General features: G+C 42.2%; 1 protein-coding gene across 1 annotated transcript in view; it reads left to right on the top strand.

The window, feature by feature from the left end:
* CTNNBL1 (catenin, beta like 1) overlaps positions 1-21,147 on the top strand; it is a 176,387-nt gene that overhangs the window by 53,281 nt on the left and 101,959 nt on the right. Inside the window, exons 5-7 of the mRNA XM_010829177.1 lie at positions 7,385-7,482; positions 14,107-14,200; positions 17,468-17,559. Coding sequence (XP_010827479.1) covers positions 7,385-7,482; positions 14,107-14,200; positions 17,468-17,559 — 284 coding nt within the window. The remainder of the gene's footprint in view (positions 1-7,384; positions 7,483-14,106; positions 14,201-17,467; positions 17,560-21,147) is intronic.

Below are 21,147 nucleotides of genomic sequence, written 5' to 3'. Positions count from 1 at the left end.
TTGCATCTAACACATTCTCGATCTGTTGGAGCGTTGATCTCCCAGTGGCACTGCACTCTGTTTCTTGTCTTATCTGTGATGTATAATGGAAATTTTTCTTCAGGAAACGGTTGTTAACAATTTACTGTTGTACAGCTGTAACTGCCCAAAACACCTTACCATGAATAAACAATTTTGTGGCAGTCATGACTTAAATTTTTAATCTTTTTTAACTCTTCATTTATCAACCACAGCCATACATGGCTGGTTATGTTGCCAGCAAGCACAGGTCATTTTTGCTTTGTCCTTCTTTGCGAAAACATAAACTATAGGGATTTTAATTGGATCAGAGGCTGGTCTGTTGTAACCTTAAGAGGCAGAAGATGTGAGAAAACAGCTTGAGTCTTGTCCTTTCAACCGTGAGAAGCCGCTTCAGAGTTTATTCTGGCGCTCTGCATCACTGCTGCTGGGGAGGGCTTGTCAGCGCTTCTGGGCCTCATCTCCCCGCCTCGAGAGGCAGAGGCTGCGGAGAGGAATTCTGGTCTGTGAAGAGCACCTCTGGGGGTGCGGGGGAGGGGGAGCACACCCCTCACGCAGTACTGAAGAGTCACTCTGAATGCATTAGGAGGGAACACGAGGTGGGATCCAACAGCTGTTGCCTTTCAGAAATCGGGCTTTTAAAAACAATTTTTCCTTTAAAGTAAATCATTTAAACATGTTTAGAGCCCTTTTGGTGAACCTTTTGGAGTGTTTCTACAGAAAAATGAAATCAAAGGTACATTTAAAGATATCAATATTTTCTTAAGGTAGTGCTAAACAATCAGTTCTGTGGCCCAGGTTTACTCCATTTGCCTAAAGGAACAAGGAGGACTAAAACAAGAGGAAGATAGAACCCCAGATGATGGCTACCTCTGCTGCTATGACCAAAGGAAAAAAAAATCTAGGCACAAAATCCATAAATATCTGATTTTTGCATGTCATCTGCTGTGTTCTCAACTTGAGGGACGAGTCAGTGGAATCCTTTCTAAAGTTCTGTGACAGATCATGGCATTTACTGGGTTCCTCCTTTGTATGATAAGCCCTGTTGGGTGCTATTAGGGTGGCAAGAAATAATAACTCCAGTTGATAGCAAAAACACTCACCTTGCTGTGTGGTAAGTACCCTTGGAGTGTTTTGCACAGAAAATACCACTGGAGTTCTGAGAAAACACACATCATCTCTGGCTTGGCAGTGATTAGAGAATTGGGCATTGGAGATGCATAAGCTTTTGATAGATTAGGGATTAGTATGCATTTTAAGTGTATTTTTACAGTGTCTACCTTGGCAATGGAGATTGCCATTCCTCACGTGCTGGGAGCTGATGTGGCCATGTAGTCACCCCAGATTTACATGGATATCAGGTCCATGGCTTTATTTATTTTTAGAGTCATGACAACTGCCCCCATCTAAATACCCTCTTCTTTAATTTAAAAACTGTTGAGTAATCCGAACCAAAAAAATTTTTTTTCAAATCTGCTTTCTCTCCACCCATTTGTGATTCAGAAAAATAAGGTCTCATTATACTTCTGAGTGAGCTTCTCAGGTGGTGCTAGTGGTTAAGATCCCACTTGCTAATGGAGAAGACATAGAGATGTGGGTTCCATCTTGAATCAGGAAGATCCCCTGGAGGAGGGCATGGCAACCACTCCAGTATTCTTGCCTGGAGAATATCACCGACAGAGGAGCCTGGAGGGCTACGACCCATGAGGTCGCAAAGAGTCCAACATGACTGCAGCCACGAAGCACTCAGCACACGTTGTACTGTTGACTCGGGGCGTCAGTACAGTAGGTTGTGTGCTCCTAGGAAGGGGGGTTTCCTTTTGTTAGTTGCAGAGTGGATTATTGGTGCTGATGGGGCAGTGCTACTTGGTCTGAAATAGGGAGTGGTCGTTAGCACTATTCTTTTCTAAATTACTGCTTAGTTTTCTCAGACCCTAGAAAGCCAGGAAAACTTGCTTGAAGTTATCCTGTTGGATTTCGTGAAAAATTGCTGTGGGAACTGGAAAATAAAGAGCAGGTGGAGTTTTTTGTTTTTGTTTTGTTTTTTTAATAAAGACCAGCAGGGATTGTTGAACTTGAGCAATCTGAGTCTGTGACTGTGACATAGCATATTATTCCAGAAGGTGTGTACAAGGAGTGCCTCGTGTTTGAGCCTCCATGCTGATGAGCAGGAATAGGGCTGGGAAGGGTTTGCACCTCCTCAGGACTTTCTTCTAGTTGGACTGGAAGGGAGTTGGTTATTGCTCCAGTACTTTCCTGCAAGCACTGTCTAACAAGACTTCTGTATCTCAAGCTGTTGTTTTGCTGGGAGCTATTCTCATCTTGATATTTCTAGAATCAAAATTATATGGAAAAGAATTTACTTCTTTTCCTCATTCATCATCCAACTTCCCTGATAATCTGTACTGATAAACCAAACACTCATTTTTTGGAGCTGTTTCAATATGCTCTGAAATAAATCAGATCAGATGAAAAGTACCAAAATGGCGGTCTAGGAAAAGCATCTCTTAATGTAACTTTTGATCTTGCTTATGAGTTTTAGGTGAATTCCATGTCTTTGGAAGGTTAGGGTGGTTGTGGCCTGCTTGGGACATTTCCCCTGTGCTGTAGTAGTGCCCACTAACATTTATTGGGTACCTAGTAAATGAAGAATGAGAGCATTTCCCCCACTCATGTTATTTAGATTAAGGATTGGGATAAAATTAAAGGCCTAGATTCATTCTAGGTAGTTCTCTTTCAACTGCTAGAAAAGGAGGAAAAGACCATTTTGTCTGTTTAGAAATTCATCTACATTAGATGAGCTATATCTAAGCATTGTCCTAGGAATAAAATTTTAAAAAGACTTAAAAAAAAAACCCACCCAGATTTGTTCCATTAAATCAGTTATATACTGTGACTCTAGACTGGTCATTTTTCTTAAGACACGTTATTGAAATGACTTTTTTAAAAAAGCCATCTGCTTAATATATTTTATTCGTCTTTATCTTTTTTTTTAATAATTTTGTTTCTATGGCCATATTTCATTGGAGATTAATGAAATTAACACTCTGTTTCTGTCCTAAGACTCTCCATGAGATCAGGCCAAAAACAAGTATCTAGAACCAAAAAATAAAAGCCAACACCCCTCTTTTTGTAAAAAGCCACTGGGTTGTGGACCATTTTGTGCCCAGCTGGTCTTTTCTACTTCACTTCTTATTATACTAGCTTATTGCCCCCCTAGTGGGCAGGTGCTGAGGGAGTGAATGGGGTGGCCTTTCTCTGACTTGGCAGAATAGGCTGTCACAAACTGTGTTTTAGTAATTCGCAGAGAGACAGGCTCTCTGTTTTCCTATTACACTTGGATGGGAGAGCCTTTTACCTTGTGAAATGAAATTGTAACTACAGTGGAAAAACCTATCACCCATGCCCAGAGTCTGCTTGTGAAAAAATGCTGGATGGGTGGCAGACCATGCTGAATTTTCTCATCAAGATTGAGAGTTCATCTGTCTGTCTTTAGTTTGCTTCTTATTCTTCTTTCTGGTCCTCAAATGACCTCCATCTTATGGGTCATATTATATTACTCAGGAGTCGATTACAATTATGGACTCATTTACTGCCTTGCTGAAATGCTATTTGGTGAAAGTTGAGAATTTACATAAAATCAGTTAGTGCTAGAATTGCTGAGTTGTTTGCCAGACCTGGTAGCTGGTAACTTGTTTCTTGTTTGATTTCTCAACTGAGGCAGGAATGTAGGCAAGGAGTTATCCACTGGCCCATTAGAAGAAATACCTGCTCTCGATAAGAGTTAGACATTTGTTCTGTTCCTAAATAAAACCACCACCATTATCAAATTTTCTTTTCCTTTTTTCTCCAGGTTTACTATGACCCATTTGTAAGCATGGTATAAGAATAATCAAAGAAAAATATGATACCTGCCTGTCCCATGAAACCTTAGAGGCCGAAAAAGGACTTGATCAATCTGAATTTCTGTGGCATAGCTGAAATATAAAATTAGATTTTCAACCCAATGTAACCCAAAAGGGGAGGATTGTGTTGTTGTTAGCTTAAATTTTAGATTTTAGAAGTTTTAGAAAAATGAAGGCAATAGTGAAGGTGTGACCATTCTGTGGGAAGAATTGACTAACAACGTTTGTTATAGTGCTGTCTTGTTTTCTCAGTACTTTGATTTAATTGCCCTTTGACCTTATGATGTCATTTATTCCTTATAGTTACTGTGTGAGATAGGCTGGGCAGAGATCATTACCACCTTATTCAGATGAGGCATATAAGCTATATGGAAATAAAGAAGCTTGAGCAAGATTCCATAGTATTAATAATTTGGCAATAGTTTGGTTCACTAAAGATAGGAATCAAAGATAAATATGATGTGGCCCCATCCTTGAGTTTGCTGTGACTCTTCATCTGTTATTTCACATATATCCCACATGTTTGTTGAGGTTAATGTTTAATTAATAATCATCACATATCAGGTTAGTAAGTACTTAGTGGGGCATGATGTTGGGAATGTAAGGATAGTACCTATTGCATGCCTGATTCACATCCTTGTCCTATAGACATTTGACTCCACCGTGGTTGGATGGATGGATGGATGAAATGTCGTCATGCTTATTAAATAAACAGATGGATAAATAATAGTATTTTTACATCTCATATGTAAAAACTGTTCAAGAGAATCAGTATGGGAGCTTTTTAGATGAGGAGAATGACGGGGGTGTTGTCAGCATTTTGTCCTTTTTCCTGGAACTTTAATAATTTATAATGGAAATAAATGACAGTTCTTTTCTCTGTTATTATAGTAGGGTCATTAGCTAGGATTTAGTTGTAGTTAAAGCTGGTGTATATTCCCCTCTGCATTAATATGAAGAGTAGTGGCAGAGATACTGTTTTTAGAATCATGCGAACATAACATTCTCCCTTACCGTTGCAGTGACCTTTAGGTAAGTTACTTAACCACTCTGAGCTTTCACTTTCCTGTCTGTAAAATAGGGATCATGTCATTGTGAGAATTCAGCAGCACAGTGCTTGGCATAATGATGACTTAAAAAATGCTAGTGATTATGATGGTATCTACTGCAGTGTTTAGAAAGGGAGAACTACTAATTCCTAATGCTCAGCATTTCTAGAGGTTAGTTTGATTAGCCCTTTTTAAAAAAAATTAATTCAGTTTATGTATTTTGGTTTACTATATGTCACTTATGATACCTGGTCTGTTATGTCAAAAGCTTTCTAGTTACTTTGTTAGTAAAGACTGTATAAGCATGAAGGAATTTTGTCCAGAGACCTTTTCTCTTTTCATACACATTGAGTTTCATAGCACACCCATGTTTTGCACAAATATTACTTTAAAGTGCGAGAGAATAAAACACAGAAAGCTTATTCATGATAGCCAACTGGTCAGTTATAGATAAAAACAAAGCTCTGAATAATTTTTCTTTTAGCAAAAGGTGTTCATAAGATATCTGTAACATCAGTTGGCAGTGAGCAAGTCCTGTCATTCTTGTTAATAGGTCCTGTATCTTTCTTATTATCTTTTTCTTTCCAGTTTGTACTGAAACTGCCCTGCCCTGATAAGACCTTCATCAACTTGCATCTGGACCCTTGTGTGTGTGGTAGCTTCAGAACAGGTTTTGCTCCTTCAGGCTTGACGTTTCCCCGCACCCCACGTCTGCCGACTCCCAACCCTCACAGTGCTGTTTAGTGCTTCCTGCACATAGCTGTTAGGTTATTCTTCCAAGACATTATTTTCTTCATATGATTCTAATTTTCTCCCCTCCCTGCTTCCCCAGTCCTCTTTCTTCTCCTCTTCATATACCCTCTTACGTTCGAATCTCTCTGCCTATATTCCTGATGTTTTGCTTTCTAGTTTACCTTCCCTCATCTTTTTAGTTGCCTCTTTTCTGACCAGTCTTCTTCTAGCAAATCTTTCCTGATTTCCCAGTTCAATTTGATTGCTCCATTTTTTAAGGATGTCTGTGGTTCAAGTTGTCCGTATTCCTCATTTGTTACACATTGATAATTGCCTGTGGTGTATAATTGTGTGAAAGTGAAAGTGTTAGTCACTCAGTTGTGCCCGACTCTTTGTGATGCCTTGAACTGTAGCTTGCCAGGCTCCTCTGTCCATGGAATTCTCCAGGCAAGGATACTGGAGTGGGTAGCCATTCCTTTCTCCGGGGGATCTTCCCAACCCAGGGATCAAACCCAGGGCTCCCACATTGCAGGCAGATTCTTTACCATCTCAGCCACTAGACAAGCCTGGATAATTGTTTAAATGTCTTTAATTATCTTAACTTCCTCATTTTATTGATGAGGAAACTGAGGCCCAGAGTGAATGGATTTGCCTTTGTCTCTATCACAATGCTTTATTCATCGTAAGCATTCAGTAGATGCTGACTGACAGCAAGTGGTGTGTGTTCGTGTGTATGTGTGTGTCTGTATGTATGGGAAATTTAGTTTAGTTCAGGCTTCTTGTTGTTGTTTAGTCACTAAGTCATTTCCAACTCTGAGACCCCATGGACTGTAGCTGCCAGGATCCTCTGTCCATGGGATTTCCCAGGCAAGAATATTGGAATGTGTTGCAATTTCCTCCTCCAGGGGATCTTCCTGACCTAGGGATCAAACTCGTGTCTCTTTTCAGGTGGATTCTTTACCACTGAGCTACTAGGGAAGCCCTTAGGTCGGGCTACCAGTTTACCAGTTACCAAACATAACTCCTTTTTTCTCTTCTTTGTGTGTCCTTTCTCTTACGTGTCCCCCCCCCTCTCTTTTTGCCTAGTCTGTAATCATCATTGTTTACTTTCCTTTTGTGTCCAAAGCAGAAGCATATTTAAGGGGAAGGGAGGTTGGTGGAGTCTAGCACAGTCCAACATAAATCCTTCCCTCTACAATCTAAATCTGTTTGTCATGCCCTGATTTCTGAAGACTCCTTGGTGAACACCAGCCATCTAATCTCAGAAAAAATCATTACTGTCTTTGAAGGTAAAGTACACAAGGTAGTTAAGATTATCCTTACTCAGTTCCAAGAATTTAAATTATGAGGTAAGGTTAAGGGTGTTGGCCTATTTCTCACTGGAAAAGCGACCACCCAAGTGATCTACTTGAAGCTGTGAAATTTATGAAGATGTAGTGAACCTATGGAATAAGTTGCCAGGAAGGCGGCATAAGGGAAATAGCCTAAGTGAAGCAGTTACCAACATGTATTGAACAGCCACTGTGATTAGAACCTTGTTGAAGAGATGTTTATAAAACTAGAGTGTATTAAAGGTAAACGGTGGTGAAGCAATTGACCAGGAAGTGGCCGGGAGCCAAATATTTTAATAAAATGTCACTAGGGTTTTCATATGTGCGTGTTACCCTTAACATTCTTCACATGTGTCCATAGCAGTGGTTGATTTGCTTCAGGAATTAACAGACATAGACACTCTCCACGAGAGTGAAGAAGGAGCGGAAGTGCTCACTGATGCTCTGGTAAGTCGCGCGGCCCTCTGGGGTTTTGCAGCTGTGCATATGGTGTCCACACCATCCCCACCGTTGTCTCTGTGAGTGGTATCGGAGACAGAGAGCTCTGTGGCAAAAGGCTGGACTGAATAAGGAGGATATGAAAGTAGAATGCAACCTTGGGGTACCTTATTCTGTGGAACTGTATTAGGGCAGGGGGCGTAGAGTCCTGGCATTTGTTGACTATCTGCTCTAGGCAGGCCTTTACACTTTATTTGCTCTTCACCGTGTCCCCTCAGAAGGGTGTTACTGCTACTATTCCCACTTAGCCATGGAGCTGAGGCTTTGAGAGACAAAACAAACCTGCCTGTGGTCCCACGGCTGGGATTTGAACCTCTGTTCTCTTTGACTCCAATTCCAGCTCGCCCACCCTCACCATGCTGCTTCTAACCTCTTTTACGAGGAGTTTTTGCAGAAAAGAGTTTCTTTTCTGCTCTGGGCTCTAGGCTTTGTACTCTCAAGTGCTGGTGAGGACAGGTATCATTATTACTTGTTTTACAGATAGGGAATCAGAGAATGTTAAAAGCAAGAACAAACTTTCTAGCTTACCCCGGCCCGAGGAGCAGCCCTTGACTGCAGAAGTCAGGGTCAGCTGATTTCTGTGTCCCGTTTTTTGGAGCCTAGGCTGTTATTCCAGGCAGCAGCCACTTGCAAGAGTTTATATGTGAGGTGAACTGATGTCGTCTCATCAGCCCACTCTACCCATGAGGAAGCCCAGCTGCAGAAGGGAAGGCTTCCCCCACGTCACTCAGCCAGCCCCTGTAATAGCAAAGATGGGCTCCTGCATGTTGCGGTCCCCTCTACCATCCTGGCCCATGACATCAGCTTCCCTCTCTCGCCAGAGGGCCGGTGGCAGGGCTAGTCCAGCCTCTTACCCTGATACCACCTATCGACCTCTTATCTAACCCATCAAGCTATCTCATCCTCAAGTTTCCGTCGTTTCTCTTGTCTTCTACTGTCTGATCTTTTCTCTCTGGTTAAGAATGTTAGTAAGTACAGGGTTTTCGGTTTTGTTTTTTGGGTGTTTTATTTTTTTTTTAATAATAAGTTTATTTATTTACTTATTTTGTACTGTGCTGGGTTCTTCATTGCTGCGCAGGCTTTTCTCTAGTTGTGGAGAGTGGGGGCTACTCTCTAGTTGCGGTGCTCAGGCTTCTCATTGTGGTGATTTCTCTTGTTTTGGGGCGTGGGTTCCCTAGCCCATAGGGTCAGCAGTTGCAGTTCCTGGCCTCTAGAGCTCAGGCTCAGCAGTTCTGGCACACAGACTTAGTTGCTCTGTGTCACGTGGGATCCTCTCCGATCAGGGATCGAAACCCACGTCTCCTGCACTGGCAGGCGTGTTCTTTACCACTGAGCCACCAGGGAAGCCCTAAGTACTGGTTTTGTTGCAGTGTGCAGAGTTCATCAAAGATTGGTATAGCTCCTTGGATTAGAAGCACCTGAGGTGCTTGGTTAGGCTACTTTCTGGCCCCATCCAAGACCTGCTGAATTAGAATGGCTGGGGCTGGGACCCCAGATGATTCTGAGACCCCATTGCTACACTGCCCAGCCCCTCCTCACCCTTCTCTTTCAAGCTTCTTGACACGAGAAATTTCCCATGTGCCATGCTCGCCGCTGGCATTTGGTGTGCATGAAGGGGTTGTGAACCCACTGGATATGAAGGGCTGTCTCTTACAGAGAGAGAGGCTGGAGTCCAGCAGGGCCATTTGTGACTGAGTATGATGAAAATTTCTATGGCCATTTTTCTTTCAAGCTCCTTCCTGGAGCGAACTGCCACTTTTGTCGAATCCAGGACCTTTATTTTCCCTTTGAACCGCCGTGCAGAAAGGAAAGGATGGCGTGGGGGTCTTTTGTTCTGAGCAGCATCTGAAGGAAGGCTGTGGCACTTGCTCCTTCTCATGTCCCCACAGTGTCATCTGTGTCGTCTTGCCTTCCAGAGGTTAATTACAGTGGCCCTGAATGAGCCTTCCTGCCTGGTCCCTAGACCGATTTTAATTATCATCCTCTGCCTGTGTGAATAGAGGAGACGAAAGGATCAGCTAGCTGGTCTGCTGCCTGTAAAGCGTACCTAGAAACAGCAGTTCACACAAAAGCCCCCTTTGTGTCTTCTGTGTTGCCAGGCCCACCGACAAAAGCTGGATCTTGCAGATTTTATTGTTTGTTTCGGAAGAAACGGTTCATCCTCAGTCCGGGGAACCATTAAGTAGCTGCTGTACGGGGTTTTCTGTTTGTTTTGTTTAGTTTCTGTTTTATTATATTATTTTAAAGTTTTGACTCTTACAGCTTTATACTGGTGGGGCTGGCATGAATCACAAACAAGTGAACATTTCTAGACTCCCATATATTATTTGCTGATCTGCAGCCAGTCAGCAGCCATCAGTAAATGTCAGACAGCAGAACTGGTAGGTGGTCTTCATCTGTGTCTTCCTACCCTTGTGCTGCATTCAAGAAGAAGTTTGATAAATATTCTCATATTATAAGGGTTGAGTTGTCCTCGTAGTTTTAATTTGGGGCCAATATCGGAGGCCTGGAATTGCACGAGCGGAGGCTAGAGGGCATATAGCAGAATTTATTGTGATGTGCAGTTTGCAGTTATTGCCTTGGTCTTTTTCCCAGCTGGAGGTCCTAGGCAATAGAACAGCACATTTGTGGAGAGAGAGTGCGGTCCTGGCATTCTCAGGGATCTTCGGGGTTTAAAATTTGGTTTACTTCCACTGCTATTACTTACACAGAGGCGAATATTTGTGCTTTGTAACAAGTTGACTTGGTAGCCTGGAAAATAGACTCTTTTCTGGAGAGTGGAAACACAGATTATTTGCTTGGATGGCAGTTCCTCTGGCATGCCTCTCTAAAGAAGAGTCCTTGAGAGTCATGATTAAATTACAGTCATTTCCCCACTTACTAGTCCCCAAAATTTGCCACGCACTTGGCAATCCCATGTCTTTGCTCACATCTCCCTTCAGCTTGGCAAGCCTGGCTTCCCCTGGGCTATTTGGAATACTCCTATTCATCCTTTAAAGCCTCACTTAAACCTCATCTCTCCTGAGTCTTATTTCAGACTCATCACCTCAGCAGAATTTGTGTTCCTCTGCTTCATGGTACATCCTGGCACTCGTCACATTGGCTTATAGACATCTTGTTAGAAGCTTGTCTCCTGAGATGTGCTCCCCAGCAGGGGAGGGGCCAAAGTGGTGCTTTGTCACTTACCAGTGTGTAACCTTGGAAAGGTTACCTAACCTCTCTGCGCTCAGCTCCTTCTGTAAAGTGGGAAGAGTAGTAGTAGGTCTGTATATGAGAGAGGTTCCAGCAGGCCTACGTTTTGCATTATAACCATATTACCATGTGTATTTTCAAAACTTACTGCTTGGTCAAGATTCAGTGGGTGTGGGTGTGTATGTAGGGGTCGGGGAGAGGGTTTATTATTGTTTTTTTAATATGAAATTTCCAGAACTCATAGTAGGTAGAAAAACCCCAGTCAAACTCAAGAAACCTTGTTGGCAGATTGTGGAAGATAGAAAAAGAATCCTTCAAACCCTCTCATCTCCGCTCATCTGTCCCTTTCTTATTTCCTCCTTTTCTCATGTATCTACTGTCTCTGCACAAGCGGAAAAATACGACTGATTTTTGCCCCTGAACTTTGTCTTGGTAGAATCTGGTGGAATATTGTTTGGCAGGTATGCTAACAAGTGGAAATACCCAATGACTTATCAGAAAACATCAGACTTAAGACAGTCACGATTTCCAAGGGCAGTGTTGCTGTAGCTGATGCTTTAATCCCTAAGAAGAATTTGTTTTTAGTTTCAGAGTTAGTCACAGGTCCAAAAAAATAGGCATGAAGGCGGTAGACCCAGGAGTGTAGAGGGACAGAATGCTAATCTGTGCTTCTTACTAGATGATATCCGGAGCTATGCATAATATAAATATTTTTCCGAGGGTTTTCTCAGCTAAATGTATTTTGACTGCTTTGACCCTCCTGCAATCAGATAAAATTGCATTTAACCCAGCTAAACATAAAGTTTCACACTTTGCAAGCTTAATAAGGCTGTTTGTTAGAAGTTAGATTTTTGTAGCAAGGAAAAAAGATTTTCTCCAGCCAGACCCATTACCAATAACCATCTAGTTCTGGAATTTGAGTGTGTTGCTTACTGCCTGGCTCAGTGGTAAAGAATCCACCTGCCAGTGCAGGAAACGGAGGAGACACAGGTTCGACCCCTGGGTTGGGAAGATCCCCCAGAGGAGGAAATGGCAACCCACTCCAGTATTCTTGCCTGAAAACTCCCACAGACAGAAGAGCCTGGCGGGCTACAGTCCATGGTGTTGCAAAGAGTCGGGTACGACTGAGCAACTGAGCATGCATGCGTTGTCCCCACAACCTTCCAGACAGCCGACTCTGGTAACAGAATTAAGAATCGAGGAAAGGGAGGGAAAATAATGCAGACACGGCAGTGGTAAGCAATTGAGAGTGGCGAGGCAGTTCACAGAACTGACAAGCAGTGTGATACCCGGCGGAGTTGCAGTGTCTGCTGCTGTAGGATTCAGGGAGATTACAAGTCAATCAGGGTGATTTAGGGGAAAACAAACTGTGACATGGTTCACGTTTTCCCCCAGATGTTTTTCTGTTTTCTCTCACACACCCAAATTGTCCAATTAATTAAGGAAAACACTGCAGTGGATTTCTTTGAAGCTTTTGCTGGCTGTGAGATTTGAGAGCAAGATTGTATATCTCCTTGATATATAAGAGGGGGAAACAGCTCTTTCTCGTATTTATAGGAGCTCTCAATTCTGGCATCAGTATCTCCTCCAGTCTGCAGCTAGGGTCCTCACAGCGGGGCAGAAAGGAGAGCCTAGCAAATCTGCTTCCTTGGTGATGCAGGTATCCCCAGTTAGTCAATAGTTTCAACTTCTCCCCCATCTGGATGCTTCCCTCAAGTCTTGCCCAGAAAGAGTAAGAGGCCTTATTTCAAGATGTGTCTCTCTTGCCATTGTTCCATCCTCAGGCTCAGTTTGAATTGTCTGTAGAGTGCCTTGTGCAGAAGTGTTCAGGAAGCATCAGTCGATGAGATCATTTCTTTCCTGTCCTTTCTCTCCTCTTTTTCTCCTCACTAGAAGCGACAGGATGTGATGGAAAAAGTCTTGGAGTTGGTCACTTCTGCCACAAGCTCTGTGACTTTGACCAGGCTGATTAACCCTTCTGGACCTATGTATTCTCACATGTAAAAGCTGTGAGGGATACTTGAGGGTAAATGAAGCAGTGTATGTAGAAATACAATTACAGTACACAAAGTAAATGTTTTGTCAGTTTATTTAAATTTAGCAAAATTACCGAATGTCCGGTATGTGTAGTGTTGCACTTGACTTTGAAGAGTGTACCAAGATAAGTGAGGGTGCAGCGTCTGCCTTCAGAAAATTTGAGTTTTCTTAGCCCGTGCAAGAGATGGAACAGTGAATAACCAGGTATCAGAAGAAGGAAAGGGCTATCTGCTTAATTTTTGAACCAGACCCAGGGTAAGGCATGCCGTATAGTTTCATTTACTCTTTTTTTTTTTTTTTTTAGTTTCATTTACTCTTAACTCATTCCCATTTCCTAAGTGAAGAAGCTGGGGCAGTGAGAGAAAGGAGCACCATGGGTACGCAGCAGATCTTGTCGACCGGTATAGGTTTACTTATTGGCTGCGACTTGGAAATTTATTACCAGGCAGATAATCACTTCTTGATTATTAGGTGTTTCTGTTTCCTTACTTACCTTCCTCGGGGTGCTCCTGGGTTCCCCAGTGGCAGTCTCTGTGTTGGGCACACATTGTGTCAGAAGGTAGCATGGAATGGTGGAAACATTGTTTCATCTAAGAAGGAAGCTTGGTTTTTGCTTCTGCTGCCACTGCTTAGTAAACGTGTGGTCTTGGCCAGGTCACTAATCTCTTGAATATCATCTGTATGACATGGCTACTGAAAATTTCTTGTAAGTGATATGTGGTTATATGAATCAAATGAGAGAAATAAAATTGCTTTTTAGGCATTATATATAATAAAACATAAGACATTTTATTATGTTAAGATTCTTTTTGAGAAGGGGTCAGAAGTTCATCAAAGGTAATAGTTTCATAAAAGCTTGGTTATGGAAACTTAGAAACGGTTTGAGTTTAACCTGAAGTTTTGAGATCAGTGTCAAATATGGCAAGTAAACTTTCCTACTGAATATCTCTTGGTGCTGTAGTTGAGAAATGTGCTTCTCACTTGAACGAACTTGTGACTCGAGAAGGCATTTTCGTAAGGTGTTTCATACTCTCTAGAAGTAGAGGGAGCACACGACTTGATTTCAGAAGGCCTAGGTTCAAGTGCTAGCATGTAACTCACTCACTGTTACCTTGGATTTTACCTTGTCCCCTTAAGCTTCAATGAGGGATGAGGCCTGCTGTTTCTTTGCCTCTGGGTCGCTGCACAACTCAAAAGAGATCTTGGGATGGGAAAGCACCCTTCAGACCACAAGTGGAGGCTGTTTACTTTGCTCGTTCAGTAGAGAGGGGGGTACAGGAGTGGGAACGTTCTGGGGACCATCCTGTGACATGTACCCCTTTCTCTTGCCACCCTGATGCACAGGTGGACGGGCAGGTGGTCGCATTGCTCGTGCAGAATCTGGAGCGTCTAGACGAGTCTGTGAAGGAAGAGGCGGACGGCGTCCACAACACTCTGGGTAAGGGGGAGAGTGGCCAGCACTTCCTGAGTTTTTGTGTGTTTTGGAGGTTGGCATTCATTTCCTTCTTCCTTTGTAATAGAGTCAACAGCCAGAGGGTTTTCCTTTTTTCTGCTCCCAAACTGCCTGTTCAGAAATGAAGACCCTTGTGTAAATTTCATATAACTGCTGCTTTGGTTGGGCTTGCAGGTAATAAAAGCAGAAATCCACTAAGTAGGTGACCTTCCTGGACAAAAACGGCTGGCTTCTCTGAATAGGCCTTTTGCCTCTGCCTCTAAAAGTCAGGATAAAGTCTATGCAGGATGAATTTTTTTTTTTTTTTTCCCTTTGGAAAGTATGTATTTTAGGATTTTTGAATCCCCTTCTAGTGGTTTTTCTTCCCATTTCTCTTCAGTGGAACTACAAGCTTTTGAACCACTGTGCATAGGCATACCTCATTTTGTGTGTGTGTGCTTTATTGTGCTTTGCAGATGTTACATTTTTACAAATTGAAAATGTGTGGCAACCCTGCATTGTCAGATGATAGATAGCATTATTTACTAATATGATATTTTTAAAATTAAGGTATGCACATTGTTTTTTAGACGTAATGCTATTGCACACTTAGTCGATTACAATATAGTATAGCTTTTGTATGCACTTGGGAACCAAAAAATTCATGTGATTCTCACTTTATTGTGATATTCACTTTATTGCAATGGTCTGGAACCAAACCCACAATATCTCCAAGGTACACCTATGCCTTTATAGGACATTTTATTTGAAAAATAGTTAGTATTTCCTTCCTTTCTTATGTGTACTTTGCCGTGTAAACTGTGAGTTGAAATATTGCTGTTAACTTGGCTGTCCCTTTATCATATGTTCATTTAAGTAGATTCTTCTGCAATATTTCCCCTCCTCCTCCTCAAGTCTCCCCAGTCTTTCCCTCTGCAAAGTTGATTAACCAATAGTCTGTTTAAAATTATAGTTTGGGGTAGCTCTGTTTATCACCATTTGCTGTCTTATAAAACCAAAGGTGACGTATCTGTAAGCAGAGCTTAAGAAATGAACAAGGCCCAGCAGAAGTAGAAATTTTGATGAGGTTAGATTTTCTCCCAGCTCCTTTGTGTCTACCACATATTTCCGTTGTAGTTTTATACTCTCTCCTGGGAAATTATCATAAAGAAGGAGGAAGACATAGCACCTAAGGAGTAAGAGAAGAGAGAACACAATAGTCTGTGATCTGGGGGTTGGCTGTAGTCTAGAGCCAGAATTTGGCATTGCCATCTGTTAGCCTAATGCTGAATTTCGCTGAATAGAAGGCTTATCAGAAGTCTTAACGGACTGTTTATAAAAAGAGCCTGATGTAATGGGAAAAGCACCAGCCTGTCAATCTGTGAAGATCTGTGTAGTTTCAACTTCGTCCCTTACCAGCAGCTCAAGAGATTCATCCCTCTCTTCCCTACTAAGCATGTGATGTTTGTCAGGCACTGTTCTAGGCCACTGGGTACATTAAAGATGAATTAGGCACAGTTCCTCTTAAGAATCAGACTGATGGGAAAGTCTTGAACAGAAAGGAGGGATAATACAGGGTATTGCAATAGGAGTAGAATAGGAGTCAGTGGGGAGCCCTACGGAAGAGAAGAGGAAGGGTCTCCAAGTGGCTTGGGTAGGAGCAGGTAGCTGATTGAGGCTGAATATGAAGAGGTGCATTTTGATGGAGAAATGTGAGCCAGACCCTCAGGCAGGGCAGTATCGTTTGTCAAGTCATGAATGGGTAAGGGCTTTGGGGAAAGACTAGAAATGTGCTATGGCAGCGAGAGGTGAAGATGGTAGGAGATGGGACCAGAGGAGTAAGTTCATCCAGACTATGAAAGACCTTCTAAACCTTGGCAAGATGTTTGGATTTGATTCTAGTGTTCAATAGAAAGCCACCTAAAGGGTAAGCAGAGGGTAAGCAGAGTAAGATAAGGGCTTCGGAGATTAAAAAGAATGAGCCAATTTCTTAGAAAACGTCAAAAGTAATTTAAGGTATTCAAATGGTCGCCATCTCTCAGCGGTCTCGTTGCTACTCTGCTCTCACAGCTTTGTGTTTACTCCCCGGGGTGCTGCCTGGACATCCTTTAAGTAGCCATTGGCGTGGCTGACATGGGCTGAAGAGTGAGGAGGAAAGAGGTGTATTGCTTCCTTCAGCTCTTTCTCCTAAAGGCTCTGGGCGTTGTGCTTAGAGAGCTCAGAGCTCCATCTGCTCTCTGGTAGTAACGTATCCTGGCATGGGGAGCAGCAGGGGCCTGAGGGAAAGGAAAGCGCTGAACGTATTCGAATGAGGGTTTGGTTTGTATAGTTGCGTTTGTTCTTGGCTGTGCTAGGTCTTCGTAGTGGCACGTGGGCTCTTCTCGACAGTGCAAAGGTGCTTCCCTGCCTGCAGCACAGACTCTAGTTGCTGTGCATGGGCTCTCTAGTTGCAGCAAGCAGGCTTAGTTGCCCTGTGGTGTGTGGGGGTCTTAGTTCCCCAGCCAGGGATTGAACCCGCATCCCCTGCATTAGAAAGTCAACTCCTAACCACTGGACCATGAGGGAAGTCTGTAGTTTTTTTTGTTTTTTTTTTTTAATGGCCTTTTTTTTAGTCTCATAATCATACAATCACTTTTTTTTTTTTTTGGCCTCCTTATTTAAAATTTTTCTATTAAATGGCAATGTGCTTGTTGTAGGAGGTAGCAGGACCAAGTATATTTGCTTCTGAGTACCTGACCGTTACCTCTGCCAGCATGGCCTTTCCTGTCTATACACCTTGTTTTGTTCAATTAAGAAGATCATGCTTGCTTCCCTTGTAGTATCTGAAGAAAGAGATCTGAAAGTGGGTGAATCAGGAGAGGAAGAGGCTCTGAATTCTTCCACTTATTTTTCCCTATAAGGCTTCTGCCTAGCCCCCTGTGTCTTCCGTCACAGGTCTCAGGGATCGTAGTACTGTGACAGTAAGAGGGCCTTGTTAGGCAGATACTCACACTTTGTGTATTCTGCTGCAGTGTTCTACACAGCAGAAAACCTTTCACTATTCCTTTAGTGAATTCTGACAAGTTCAGTTATGAGTTTTACTTGTAACATAACTTGAAGGGAAAAAAACCAACAACATAGCATGTCCCTAGTTAATCTAAGAATGACAACACAGCATCTGGCTGGGAGGAATACAGGCAAGTGGGAAGAGGAATATAATGTCTGGCATGGGAAGCAGGCTACAGATGGAAACAAAGTTGCCCTCCCAAATGACTGGTGTCTGTCTCTCTGCAGCTATTGTGGAAAACATGGCCGAGTTCCGGCCGGAGATGTGCACAGAGGCGGCCCAGCAGGGTCTTCTGCAGTGGCTGTTGAAGAGGCTGAAGGTAAATCTTTGCAGTGTGCATGGCTCATGCTGGGTCATTGGCACAGGTTGTTATTCCTGTGCTGTGTGATCTCATTTGGGAATCTTTGGCAAATGTTGCCTCTTTCTTTGCTTCTCTTCTTCCATTTGTTTTAAAAATAGCCTTTAATAGCCCCGAAAATAATATAAACATGTTGTCAACACAAATTCACATAGTACAGAAGGTTTATACCAGAAATAGAAGCTCTCCTCTGCTGATTCCTTCTAGTTCCACTTCTCAGAGACAGCCACTGTTAACAATGTTTTATCTATCCTTCCAGAAATTGTCTCTGTAAATAGGAGTGTATGTGTGTGTTTATATGTGTTTCACAAATAGAATCATACATTATTTTCTTTTGCAAGTTGATTTTTTTTCACTGAACTAGTGGCTGCCTAGTATTCTGTTTTATGGTTGTGCCAAATTAATGTAACCATTCCCCTGTTCATAACAGTTTTTTGCTCTTAAAATAGCACAATAGTGAGTATCCCCATGTACACACACACTGTTTTGTTTTCTTTTTTTTTTTTTGCACACTTGTGTCAGTGTATCTGTAGGATAAATTCCTAGAAATAGAATTGTAATGTTAAAGGGTATGCACATTAACATTTTTGGTAAATTTTGCAGAATTGTCCTCTATCAGTTGCTCCACTGAGTTGAGATGTCTATTTCCCCTAGCGATATTGGGCATTGTCAAACTTAAAATTTTGTTAATTTGATAAGTGAAAACTGGTATTTTCTTTTAATTTGGAATTTTAAAATCAAGTACAGGTGTTGGCTTTCACCTGTTTATTAGCCAGTTGTATTCATCTCTTCTAGCTTCCTGTTTATGTGCTTTGTTCATATTTCTGTTGAATCATTCATTGATCTGTTGATCTGTTGGCTCATTGATCTGTTGGATCATTCATTCACTTTCCTTGTTAGCATAGTCCTTTGATCATCTTTTGACCATTTAGTGCCTGTACCATAGAGTGAATGAGGAAAGGGAGAGATCAGAGCTTCTCTCAGGATAGTGTTAACCAAAGACATGCTGGGAGGAGGTTTGGAACTACTTAATACTGTAGTACTGAAATATTCTGGGCAAGCAAGGATTCCCAGCTTTTCAGTGAGAAAGCTTGTCTGTGGCTGGAATGATTCTTTAGGTAGTCCTGGCCTTGCTGAGCTCCAGAGGGTCATAGAGATGCAGAAACTCTGAGGTGCATCAGGTCCAATTTATCCCCACCCCTGCCTCCCCCTCTTCCCCGCCTCCCCCCCTCCCCTGTTCCCACTGTCTTGCCCGGGGTGAGGAGGAAGATTCTGCTTAAGATATCGTATGTCCACATGGTTCCCTCTCTTTCTGACAATTTAGGTCTTCCCAAATCCTTCTTATTTAACCCTTTGTTGCCATTAAATCTGTAACATAGACTTTCATAGCATGGCTTGAGGACACTCAGCTAGCCTGTATGTTCTCATCGGTGGGTAGGGGCGCACTTGCTGGTATAAGGATAAACTTGGTGCGTAGTTCAGCGCATGGCAACCGCCTATCCACACACACACACCCGCACCTTTCCTTTCCGGAAAGAGTCAAGTCTGGTTAACTCATTCATTGTCATGTTTGCAGCTTCCTTTTGACCTCCTCTCATGAATCTTTATGTCCTTTGGTTTCCCCATGGAATTACACTCACATCTCCCTCAGTTTCTTCGTTCCTTGATATTCAACAAAACTTTATTCTGCCAAGCTGTGAGACATTTTGGGGGTGAGGAGTAGGGGAGAGGAAAGTAAAACACAGAGCTAAGGTGATGGGCTAGATGGCAGGGACCTGAGTCTTAATGGGATGGCCTTAATGGGTTGGGGCCACAATTGTATACAAATAATCCGATAATTTTTGTCTTTGTGAGGTCAGGACCAATCTTTCCCAGTTGCTTGAGGCTTGGTACTGAATCAGGGATCTTCATTAAACTAGAATATCCGGCCTCTTCTACCTTTTGAAAGGTGTTGAAACTTGCCGGTCTTTTTATGAATTGGTAACAGGAGGGGAAATTGAGACCTTTGGGTGTTTGGTTGGATTCCGTTACTCTTATGAGAGTAATAAAGAGGCCCATTTGGCCGTCTTGCAAGCTTTTGACTCTTGCCTTTCAGGCGTAGTGTTTATGCGATCCTTGGGGCACAAATAGCCATGTTGTTATCTCTAAAACAGTTTTTCAAAATTTGGGGGTATCTAACCATTAAAATGCTATTTGGTTATTTTACTAGTAAGTGAAAATTCTTAGAAAATTCTGTGCTGACCAGACATAAATGAAAGTTTTGCTTCAGGGTGAGGCCAGCAAGAAGGCATGTCTTTAAAAGCAATTCCTTGCTCTTATTTCTCATAATCTGGAGAAGTGCTTACTGTAGTCTTCACCATCATAATCATCTTGGTGAATCAGATTGAATGATGGACCCAGATCCTTACTTTCACAGGTAGGACTTTAAAAAAATACAAATTCCCAGACGTACTTTCTCAGTCTCTCTCTTCAGTGTATTTTAGACACGTTCCACGTGTGGTTATAAATGTACAGTGGTATAAGATCCACTGGTTTCTAGAAATGTGAGCATTTTTGTTACCTGTTTTTGTTCAGTACTACTCCAAAACTAATTTAAAACTTCATTTTCATTATACCATTCCCTGTTCAAGAACCTTCCTACAGTGATACTAATGCCCTCTGCATCAGATCCCACCATCTCTGCCTACTTTTTAAGGCCCCTTAACCTGGCCTGATCTGACCCTTCCATCTTTCAGTTTTGAAACATTGGCCTTTTAGTTTTCAGACATGCCCCTCTACCTTTGCAAAGGTCAACATTGTTGACCTCTATGTCTTTCTTCCTGTTCCTCCCTCCACCAGGAATGACTCCTGCCTTATGTATTTCTAAATTGTACATAACCTTCTTAAACCAACTTAAACCCCTACTCTTCCATATTGCCACCACCATTTTTTGAACTGCAAGGAATCTTATAAGTTCTATAAAAAATTAAAAATCAAGACGTATAGAGATTAAGACAATTAAGATTGCCCAAATTCATGTAGCTAGAGGTAGAACTAGAATTAAAACCTAAGTTTCCAGACTTTCTTCATGTACTCTTTGCATAGCACTGCTTTGCCCATACTGCCCTCTTTCTTTTCTGAATGTCAATCTTTTTTTTTTTCATGTTGGTTCTCTTCTGGGAGTTAGCAGATCTGGGTTCTAACATATGCCTATAGCTGTGTGAAACATACCCTCATGGAGTATCTTTTCTTCATCACCTGGGAGACTTCCGTATTATTATGTGTGCTCCTGGTCTTTCTCCAAATATCCTTAAGCTCCTTAACAGCAAGGACTAGGACTCCATCATATGTGCGTCTCTTCCCCGTTGTTCTCTGAATGTGATTCCCAACGAGGAGCGTCACAATTGCCTGGCCACTTATTGGAAATGTACATTCTTGAACCCACCCCAGACTCACTAAATCTGCCCAGCTTGGAGTGGAGCCAGCAATCTGTGTTTTAACAAGCCCACCAGGAGATCCTGATGTATGCTGAAGTCTGAGAACCCCTTTTATATTTACATTGCTTTATAA

The sequence above is a fragment of the Bison bison genome, unplaced genomic scaffold, assembly GCF_000754665.1.
Source record: "Bison bison bison isolate TAMUID 2011002044 unplaced genomic scaffold, Bison_UMD1.0 scf7180017864500, whole genome shotgun sequence".
NCBI lineage: Eukaryota > Metazoa > Chordata > Mammalia > Artiodactyla > Bovidae > Bison > Bison bison.
Note: the sequence above shows the minus strand (reverse complement) of the source record. Positions and strands in the feature narration are given on the sequence as shown.